Source organism: Citrus clementina, unplaced genomic scaffold (assembly GCF_000493195.1).
Source record: "Citrus clementina cultivar Clemenules unplaced genomic scaffold, Citrus_clementina_v1.0 scaffold_7, whole genome shotgun sequence".
In the NCBI taxonomy this organism is placed as follows: Eukaryota; Viridiplantae; Streptophyta; class Magnoliopsida; order Sapindales; family Rutaceae; genus Citrus; species Citrus x clementina.
Genome location: NW_006262075.1, coordinates 5,718,452 through 5,729,391, shown reverse-complemented (window position 1 = coordinate 5,729,391; position 10,940 = coordinate 5,718,452). Strand labels below are relative to the sequence as shown.

At 32.1% G+C, this 10,940-nt stretch overlaps 2 protein-coding genes across 9 annotated transcripts; both read left to right on the top strand.

Annotated features, from left to right (window-relative positions):
• Nucleotides 1-1,590: 1,590 nt before the first annotated feature.
• LOC18037687 lies at nt 1,591-5,767 on the top strand. 5 transcript variants are annotated; one of them, XM_006426324.2, is made up of 7 exons: nt 1,595-1,675; nt 2,445-2,538; nt 2,804-2,917; nt 3,346-3,413; nt 3,679-3,789; nt 4,471-4,702; nt 5,073-5,767. In XM_006426324.2, exons 3-7 carry the CDS (start codon nt 2,876-2,878, stop codon nt 5,181-5,183), a joined length of 564 nt encoding a protein of 187 aa, XP_006426387.1. In that variant the 5' UTR covers nt 1,595-1,675; nt 2,445-2,538; nt 2,804-2,875; the 3' UTR covers nt 5,184-5,767. The 5 variants fall into 5 exon arrangements, with proteins under 5 accessions (XP_006426386.1, XP_006426387.1, XP_024036814.1 ...); XM_024181046.1 differs by having other exon boundaries at nt 1,597-1,675; nt 2,436-2,538; XM_006426322.2 differs by lacking the exon at nt 1,595-1,675 and adding an exon at nt 1,686-1,841.
• Nucleotides 5,768-7,132: 1,365 nt separating this feature from the next.
• Nucleotides 7,133-10,571, top strand: LOC112096817 (putative nuclease HARBI1). 4 transcript variants are annotated; one of them, XM_024180723.1, is made up of 4 exons: nt 7,133-7,251; nt 8,099-9,276; nt 9,353-9,584; nt 9,686-10,571. In XM_024180723.1, the coding sequence occupies exons 2-4, from the start codon at nt 8,761-8,763 to the stop codon at nt 10,156-10,158; spliced, it is 1,221 nt and encodes a 406-aa protein (XP_024036491.1). In that variant the 5' UTR covers nt 7,133-7,251; nt 8,099-8,760; the 3' UTR covers nt 10,159-10,571. The 4 variants fall into 4 exon arrangements, with proteins under 4 accessions (XP_024036491.1, XP_024036492.1, XP_024036494.1 ...); XM_024180724.1 differs by having other exon boundaries at nt 8,079-9,276; XM_024180726.1 differs by lacking the exon at nt 7,133-7,251 and adding an exon at nt 7,258-7,414.
• Nucleotides 10,572-10,940: the final 369 nt, after the last annotated feature.

Here is a 10,940-nt window from a genome sequence, read left to right as displayed (position 1 = left end):
GTAAGGTAGGTGTAATGTCATAGGTGCTGAATTGATTTTGAACAGAACTGTGAATGTAATGTAGTCTTTCTTTTGGATTAGTACTGAGATTTTGGAGATTTTTCTGTTTCATACATGTAATGCCGTAGAATTTTTACTAGCCGGTGACGGTGAACAAAGACCATGAACAATTTTTTTTTGAAAAAATGAGAAATACGATGGATTATCATTCTATTTAAGATTGAAGTGTTATAATTTTAATTTATAATTGTTGTAGAAAAAATATTGTAATTATGAAATAAAAGTTAATAATACGTAGTAAATATAAATTTTAAAAAATAAGTTTATATAATAAAATTTTCATCATACAAATGAAAAATTATATCAACATATTTTTTAAGTTATAACAGTTAATATTTATCAAACACTTTAGTACTGTAACTTTTAAACTATTACCTAATTTTATTTCCAAAGAGACCTTATGAGGAATATTTATAACAAGACAAATCTGCATTGATTTAAAATTAGATGACGTTATTAAGAATTTATTGTCTAATGACATTTTGCCTTGATAAAATGTACGAACAAAAAAACATGCAGATAGCATAACTAATATTTCTGAAATAATTTCGGAAGAAAGGTACTTTGATCTCCATTTGGGTCTTGTATTTTTTTGTTTAATTTTTATGATGCTAATTCTTTAAAAAAAAAGTAGAGAAAATGGGAAGGAGTAAAAAAAGGCAAACGCATATTTACGTGACTTTTCAACATACTAAAAGTGATTATTTGATATGTATATAATTTATAATTGATATCAATATTGTGATATTAGTTAGGATTAATATCATTCGTATCTAATTTTCGTTTATTAATATCTCCCTTGGTTTCTATTCAATTAATACATTTGCAACTCATCAATTTACCCAAAAAATAATTTTGTTTTACTACTTGAAAAAAAAATGGTAATAAATAAAGACGGGCTGTCAATGGCAGTTGAGTTTTGACCACATTCATTTGATATATTAAACTTTTAAGAGAAGAAATATCTAGAGTTGACAATATAGGTTCTTAGGTCGTATTCGTGTTGTATTAAATTTAAATTGATTGAAATACTACTTATTTAATATTATATCAAAATATTAAGACGCTGATATGATACAAAAAATAAATAAATTCTTCAATAACCCGCTTTATATATATATATATATATATATATATTTATATCTACTAAAATATTACTCATTTACACTATTGAATTTGTAAATATATACATATACAAACAATATTACATATCGATATTATAAAACATATATGTCTATCAATATTTTACATATTTACATTATTGAAATTCTAAATTTATATAAAATTTTATAAATAAAACATTATATACATGTTCATCATTTAAAAAAGAAAAAGAAAATAATGTACAATATTTAAAATTTATAACAAAAACCTATAAATTAATTTAAAATAAAAAATATAACCATATTATTCTTTTAAATAAATAAATCAAAAACTTTAGCCTCAACTCAATTCGAAAAAAATATTATATCTACTCAGATCTAACACATATAAAAATCGTATCAAATTAAATGACTCGTACCTATTTATTCACCTAGTATTCATATCAGATAATTAAGTGTGTCAAATTTTACCGGCTCTAGGAATATCACTCCCGGCCTCCGGGTCCTGCTGGGTAAGAAGATTTATTCTCTTCATATAGATATTATTAATTCAAAGTGAAAAACAGTGTCTATTTTGATTTTCGCAAATACAATGCTTTTCCATCTGTTTGAAACGGAAACCCACTAAACCCTAATTTGATTCTCATTGCAACGGAGCATAACCTACATGTCTGAATTGTGAGTTTCACTTTCTTTTACCCTTTTACTCGGGTTTGAGTTTGAGTTTACAATTAGTGAAAAAGAAGCTGAAATTGATATTTTGCTGTTTTTCTGATCTTCTAAAGCATTTTAGATCTTGACTTTTGTTTGGACTTGATGGTTATAGATTGTGTCTACATTTCTTAAGTTGTATCCAACACACCTTGTGCCAAAACAAAACACAATCCTCATGTGTGTTCACAATTAGTAAGAAAAGTGTGTTTGGATAGACTGTGGTAGACAACTTGGGAGACAATTTTATGTCTCTGTTTGCAGAAGGTCTTATTCCTGGATGACACTTCCACAGTCCTACTTTGTCGATATGGAGAAGTAATGTGCTGAATAATGCAGTGCATTATTCTTCTCTATGTTTATCATTGGCTTTCAACCCAATAATAGTTATTAGAGAATTCGACCTGAGTTATTGACTGAAGCATATTCGGAAGCTGATTAATTTTTCTTTATTTAACTAGTTGTAACTTATGCTCTCTTTTTATCTCTTTGCACTTCTGCAATTCCCATCACAATGTTTGTTTTACTTATGTGCATTTTAACAAGGCTAACCTCCACTAGCTTTGTTAGGTTACACATCTGACAAAGAAATAACGTGTGTTCCCGTGCCTGGGGGGCTGGAAGTGGTTGTAGTTACCGTGTTGAGAAGTGTTGCATTGTGAAGGTGACAAACTAGTTATCTCTGCCTTTTTCTGCTTCAGATGTCTCATTAATGATGCTTCATTTTTTCGTTAAAGATTGGATGGTTGCATGGATTGATGGAGTCGGAATTCAATCAATAATTCTAATTTTTTGGACTTAAAATGCCCTTTTCTTTTGCATAAAAACTTTAGCAAGTGCTATTGAGTTGGTAGAAGTTAGTAGCTTACAGGTTGTTTAACACTTTTTAATAGTTATGCACATATGAATTTCTGTTTTTTAAATTGCAGAAAGGAGGTGGAACTATTGATCTAGAGCCTTGTCTTACTCACTCATCAACAGTGGAGCCTACCCTTGCTCCCATGGCAGTGGAACGGACAATGACTACTAGGGCTGCAGCATCGGTATCACTCAGCTACTTATGTTTGTTGGGATTGCATCAGTGGATGACTTTCCATTATATCTCTCCATTTGTCCTAGTTCATTTAAATCTTTAATTAGGGTCAGAATTGGCAAATGTAGTGTGTTCATTGTGTATTCAACTTGGTAGATTGTCAAATAACACCTGGCATGGTGCACCTGGAAAACCCTCTTTGTCTTAATGTAGCTTATATACAGAAGACTTTCAAAGCCACCGAGTTAGGCCAGCTCTGAAAACCATCTGTCTTAAACAAAGCTTCTAAATGATTGTCAGATAACTTGGACTGCAAAGACAATTATGTTTTGAATCACATATTCTTGTGTAGCACATGTGGGTATGTGTGAGCATTTATGTATATGTTTTGTTTGTATTAAATAACAACTGGCTCGCTTTATGTTTTTCATTCTTCAGAATGCATTGCGGCAACAAAGATTCGTGCGAGAAGTCACAATTCAGTACAACCTCTGCAATGAACCTTGGTATGCATATAATCTTCTTTTTCATAATTTCTAGCATGCATTTACGTACATATATCAGTTTATTGTTGGAAAATTTGTTTGAATGTTTATGTGCACGGAGAGTTGGGACGTTGTGACCTTGCTTTTCTCAGCATTACAGTTAGAAATAATTGAATATACCTGATAATTGCTTTTCTTGGTTTTTATTTATTTATTTATTTTTTGAATCTCCTCGATATTCAAGTGTTCCGATACTAATTAATCTGAATGCCTGCAACTTATTCAGGATTAAGTACAGTATAAGTATTGTTGCTGATAAAGGTCTGAAGAAGCCCCTTTATACATCAGCACGTTTGAAGAAGGGGGAAGTTCTTTATTTAGAAACACATTCTTGCAGGTAGTCTTCCTATCTTGTTATTGACATAAATTGTTTGCACAGGTTGTTTGATTGTCATTTGGGATTTTGGAACATGATATTTTGTTTTAATAAATTTGTTATGTAATTGTTTTCTATCTGCCTCTATTCTGATGTTATTATTGTCTTATTTCTCTTTTGTTCTTAATGCTACATAGCACCAATGATCAAATTAAAGAAACTATACTGAGATATGATCACATATTTACATCATCATGTGATTTCGTGGAACATTGGAATACGACAATTTACGGATCAGATGCATTAAACCTGAACTTAACTGGAGATGCTAAGTTCCAAATTTAAGATCCGGAAGCATCCTAGTGAAGTTTCCAAGTTGATGGAATAGGATTAGGCTTTGCTTTTATGAAGAGCTGCATATAGCTTTGAAGTTCTGCATTCTGCTTGTTCCTGTTGGTCTTGGGGTACAACTTTATCAATTCTTTTTTTTTTTTTTAACTGATAGTATTTTCTCATTTCATATCTGTTATGAATGAAACTAGTCACTTGAATTAAAGTCTATTGTCATTTGTTTGTGTAAGAAGAAAATGATTTATAGCCTCAAATCAGAATAATTTTCTGGATATTGGAATCTCTAAAGTACATGTGGCAATTTCTTGGTAATGGTTTGTATTTTCTGATCTTTTGAGTTGTTATCTGCAGGTATGAACTCTCTTTTGCGGGAGAGAAGATGGTAAAAGCTGTTCCAGCATCTGAGTCTCATGATACAGAGACAGAAAAGTCTCAAAATCACCTTTTACATTCCACAAATGAGGAAAAGACTGATGGTGATAATATTATGACTGATGTTTTTCGTTGGTCTCGTTGTAAGAAGCCCCTTCCTCAAAAAGTTATGCGTTCCATTGGGATCCCACTGCCTCCTGAGCATGTGGAGGTACTTCATCTCACTTGTTTCTTTCGACATCATTGCCTGTTTAGAACTAAAACGAATGGAGGTTCATCTTTGGAACTTGGAAGCACTCCTGAGTTGCCAGAAACTTTGTATTGACGAGTGCTTGGCATCTGCTTCCCATCTCAGCATAGGGCATGTTGGTCCAACTTAGCAAAATTGCATCTATTTTGCCTATCCTGTTAAATTTCCTCATGTGCAATCATATATGCACATTGATGCAATATTTTGCATAACAAACATGCGTGGTGGGCCTCGCTTGGTGCATAAATCCATCTGTTCTGTACATTGCTTAGAAACGATGTAGTTGTGGTTCTTTTGTCTTCTATTTGATAACATTTTTTTTCATGGACAGGTAATAGAAGAAAATCTTGACTGGGAGGATGTGCAGTGGTCACAAACTGGCGTTTGGATTGCTGGGAAAGAATACACCCTTGCACGGGTGCATTTCCTATCTAAGGATTGACAGTTGTGCCTGTCTCCTTGTATGTACAATATTTTTTATCTTGGTTTGATGTGTGAAACAGAACAACTCCTTGTAAGAATGCAATGCGAAATGACGTGTGATTAGAATATCTCTCGCACACCCGCTAATTGCTATTGACATTACATGTGTAATTATGGAATGTAGTTAATTATTTCATGAGTAGGCTAGTGGATATCCAAGTTCACCAACTGCAGCCTTCTCAGAACTTTAGAGCGGAGGTTTTTGATTGGCAGAAGAGTTTTTTTTTTTTTTGGGGGGCGTGGGGTTGGGAATAAAAGCAGAAGAGAATTAGTTGTTTGCATATTCGTTGTAGATTATTTGAAAAGCTGAAGGGTGGCAAGGTTGGTAAGGTAGGTGTAATGTCATTGGTGCTGAATTGATTTTTAACGGAACTGTGAATGTAATGTAGTCTTTTCTTTTGGATTAGTACTGGGATTAGGCAGATTTTTCTGTTTCATACATGTAATGCCGTAGAATGTTTAATAGCCGTTGACGGTGAACAAAGACCATGAATAGTCTTTTTTGAAAAAACGAGGAATATGATGGATTAGGGTCCTATTTGATATTAAGGTGTTATAATTTTAATTTATAGCTGATGTAAAAAAAAATAATGTAATTATAAAATAAAAGTTAATAATATGTAGTAAATAGAAATTTTAAATAATAATTTTAATAAAATTATTGAAGATATAATAAATTTTTCATCGTATAAGTAAAAAATTATATCAATATATTTTTTAAGTTACAGCAGTTAGTGTTTATTAAATTTTTTTGTGATATAACTTTTAAGTTGTTGCTCAATTTCAATTCCAAACGCACCCCAAGAGGAACATTTATAACAAGACAAATCCGCGTTGATTTAAAATTAGATGATGTTATTAAGAATTTATTATCTAATGGCATTTTGCCTTGATAAAATGTACGAACCAAAAAAAAATGCAGATAGCATAACTAATATTTCTGAAATAATTTCGGAAGAAAGGTACTTTGGTCTCCATTTGGGTCTTGTATTTTTTTAATTTAATTTTTATGATGCTAATTCTTAAAAAAAAAGTAGAGAAAATGGGAAGGGGTAAAAAAAGGTGAACACATATTCGTGACTTTTCAACATGCGTGATTATTTTATATGTATATAATTTATAATTAATATCAATATTGTGATATTAATTAGGAAGTTTAATATCATTCGTATCTAATTTTCGTTTATTAATATCTCCCTTTGTTTCTATTCAATTAATACCTTTGCAAACACATCAATTTATACAAAATAATTTTTGTTTTACTACTTAAAAAAAATTATGGTAATAAATAAAGATGGGCAGTCAATCACAGTTGGATTTTGACCACATTCATTTGATCTATTAAACTTTTAAGAGAAGAAATATCTAAAGTTGACAAAATATATTACTAGGTCGTATTCATGTCGTATTAAATTTAAATTGATCGCAATACGATTAATTTAATAATCGTGTCAAAATATTGAGATTGTAATATGATATAAAAAATAAATGGGTTATCACCAACCCACTTATACGTGTGTGTGTGTATATATATATAATCTACCAATATTATAAAATATATATATCTACCAAAATATTACTCATTTACACTATTAAATTTTTAATTATATACCTATACAAATAATATTATACATTAATATTATAAAACACATATATCTATTAATATTTTACATATTTATACTATTGAAATTCTAAGTTTATATAAAATTTTATAAATAAAACATTATGAATATATTTATCCTTTCAAAAAAAATAAAAAAAAAAGAATAATATTCAACATTTGAGTTTTGATAACAAAAATCTACAAATTAATTTAAAATAAAAAATATAATTATATCATTTTTAGATAAATAGATCGAGAACTTTAATCGGAAAAAAATTATATGCGCTTAAACCCGATATATTTAATAATCCTAAGAAATTTAATGACTCCATACTTATTTATTCACGTAATATTCATGTCTGATGATCAAGTGTGTCAAATTTTACCGGCCCTAGAAATATCTCTCCCGGCCTCGGGGTTCTGGGTAAGAATTTATTCTCTTCATATAGATATTATTAATTCATAGTAAAAAACAGTGTCTATTTGATTTTCGCAAAAACAATGCTTTTCCATCTGTTTGAAACGGAAACCCACTAAACCCTAATTTGATTCTCATTGCAACGGAGTATAACCTACATGTCTGAATTGTGAGTTTCACTTTCTTTTACCCTTTTACTCGGGTTTCATTTATTATTTTAATTTGTCTTTTCTTGAATAAATGTATCAAGAAACTAGGGTTTATATCACTAAATTAGTTCATATCCTGTTTAATTGAATAAAGTAAATTAGCACCGCTGTCTGTATTAAGCTGATTAATTCAAAATATTCAATTGGGTCAATTCTTGGTAAAGTCTGAATCACCATAGATTTCTCCGCCTTCTTTGTGTTTGGAGTATTAATTGTCTATGTAAGTAACGCATTCATAGGCTCTGAAATTTCAAGTTACAATATTTTAGATTGGAGAAATATTTGAAAGAATGTGTTGGTAAAAGAGATCATTGAAATTATGAGGATAATGAAGCTGGTGTCAACTTATCTGGAAATGATATAATCTCTCAAACTAAGTTGAGTAGTTCTTTTCCAGTGATTCTTTTTGTGTTGGAAGTTTGTTACTGGTTCATGGCTTTTACGTGGTTGGCCATTTGCCTTGCTTCGTTTCAAAACCATCTGTGTTTATGAGTGCTTTATTTGCCATTGGACTAGGATAATTTCATTATAGAGAATTGGAATGAATATGGGCTTTATTTTTATTTTTGAATGAAGAAAGTTGGGCTAAAAGTACTTGATTGTTGATATGTATTAAAATTTAAGGGCATGTCTATTGATCCTAGTGCACCAATGAATTACGTGGAAGAGGATGCTACTTCGGGCTCTGGAGATGATGGTAACATATTAGATGGACACAACAAGCGCCAACCTGTGACTCCTTCAAGTTCTGGACGTCGCAAGAGAAATCGTAAGGCTGCTGGTGATGCAATTGTGGAAGCAATGCTAGAAATAGCTGCTGCTTCAAAAATGAGGGCTGCTGCAATTACGAAGAATGAAGAACGATTTTCGATAAGCAAATGCATTAAAGTTTTGGATGACATGCAAGGTGTTGATCAACGAATTTACTTTTTTGCGTTGGACTTATTTGAGAACCCCAATGCGAGAGAAACATTCTTATCTCTTAAGAGTGAGAAAAGGTTCCCGTGGTTGCAGAGGAAGTGTAATGCTTCCTCTAGTTGAATAGTTTTAAGTGACATGAATAGTCTTGTACATTTTAATTCCAAAGCTCTGGTATGATCATAGTTTTGCTGAGAACTCACATCTGTAATTAGTTCGACTATAAGTTATTGCTTTTTATTTGGTCGAAATATTATAATTATAAATGATAATTAGAGGGTCAGCTTTTTATTCCTTGTTTCATTATTGCTTGTGTTTGAAACTCACAAGTATTTATTAGATTGCTTTCTGGGCACTCACTCTTTATATTAGTTAGTTGCATTTTGTTATGTATACTGCATTTGATTCTATTTCTACAGATTTGTCTGGTAGCATGGATGATTATGACTTAGAATTGGATCAGATGGAATTAGTTGCTGCAGCTGCTGGCTTCTACTACTATAACAGCATAGTCAAGCAACCTCAGCGTGGTATCTCACCCAGTGGAAGTGGATTTATGACTCAAGTTCTAGAAGGACATGATGATATATGTCGGCAAATGTTTCGAATGGATAAACACGTTTTCCACAAATTATCTGACACACTTAGACAGAGAGGCATGCTACGTGATACTTCTGGTGTTATAATAGAGGAGCAACTGGCAATTTTTTTGAATATTGTGGGTCATAATGAGCGTAATAGAGTAATCCAAGAGCGGTTTCAGCATTCAGGTGAGACCATCAGCCGGCATTTCAATAATGTTTTGAAGGCAATCAAGTCACTGTCGCGTGAATTCTTGCAGCCCCCACCACAGACCACTCCTCCAGAAATTCTCTGTAGTCATCGGTTTTACCCATATTTCAAGGTTTATATCTAATCAGCTTTTTTCTTATATTTTATGCACATTATTGTTTGTCATTCACTTTATTTCTTCAACTCAGGATTGTATTGGTGTCATAGATGGTATGCACATCCCTGCACATGTCCCGGCAAAAGAGCAATCGCAATTTCGTAATAAGAAAGGTCTATTATCACAAAACGTGTTGGCAGCATGTACATTTGACCTACAGTTTATATTCATTTACCCAGGTTGGGAAGGCTCTGTTGCAGATTCACGAGTGTTAAGGGCAGTCTTAGATGATCCAGATCAGAATTTTCCTCACATTCCAGAAGGTTCTTCTAAAATAGAGATGTTGCAAAAGCATGCAACTTATTGCACATATATACTTGGTTTTTCTTCTTTAATACTTATGATTAAGTCTTCAATGTTTCAGGAAACTATTACCTGGTTGATATGGATTACACAAACACAGAAGGATTTATTGCTCCATACGTAGGAATTCGGTATCACTTGCATGAATATAGGGGTGCTAATAAATTGCCTAGAAATGCAAAGGAGCTGTTCAATCATCGGCATTCATCACTAAGAAATGTCATTCAGAGGTCATTTAACGTGCTGAAAACTCGATTTCCTATTCTCAAACTTGCCCCTCAGTATGCATTTCATATCCAAAGGGATATAGTTATCGCTGCCTGTGTTCTACATAATTACATCCGACGTGAGGAAAAAAATGATTGGTTGTTTGCTACTGTCAATGGGGAGCCAGAGGAAGAGATGCCTTATTTTGAGGATCAATTTGACATGCAGTTAGCTTCTTCTATGCAGGAGCAAATTGCTTCAGCAATGCGAGAATCAATTGCAGCGGCTATGTGGAATGATTTCATAAACAAATTGGATCAATGGTGATTTGCAAAAGCCGGACTTTATAAGTTGGTACTGATGCTGTACATTTTTTGTCCTCCTCTGTTCAGAGTAATTTATCTTAGGCTTGAGATTTCCATTTTGCTACCAATCGATATGGTAGTGTAAAAGAATCATTTGATTTGAGGACATTTGCCACCTGGTTTTAGCTCTCCCCATATTTTTTCGAAATTATTTATGGGAGGAAAGTAAGGAATTTTGGATTGATTCTGGCACTACAGTTTGATGATTCATGGATTCAGATTTTGCATGGATAATGATTCTGCTTGACATACCGCAAGCTGTTGTGGCTGAAGCTGAAAGCCAGCAAAGAACGTTGCTAGTCGTTGCTTCCCTCAACACAATTATGTTGGTGCTACACCACATTCATTTTCCTCTGTAAATGATGATTATTTTTATCCTTGTGTCAAGAGTTACAAGAGTGCCCATTACCAAATTCTAGTCTAGTTGTGACGTTCATTTTAATTAGTGCCAAATTAAATAGCTACAATTTTTGAAGGTGCCATATCGTTTTCCTCTTTTCTTTTGAATTTATGAAGTACAAACATGGCATATGTGTAGAAAATTTTACAGTGAAAAAGTACTGTTAGATCATCCTTACAGTTAGCCTTGGAACGGAGAGATCACATAAAAGTTCAAAATATGTAATACTTCAAAAATTTTCGATCAACACCCGTTAATTTATTTATTTAAAATAATGAACATAATTATTTTTAATACTGTATAAAGCAGTCCCGTTAATCTTTTGCTCCTTACTCCGGTCACCT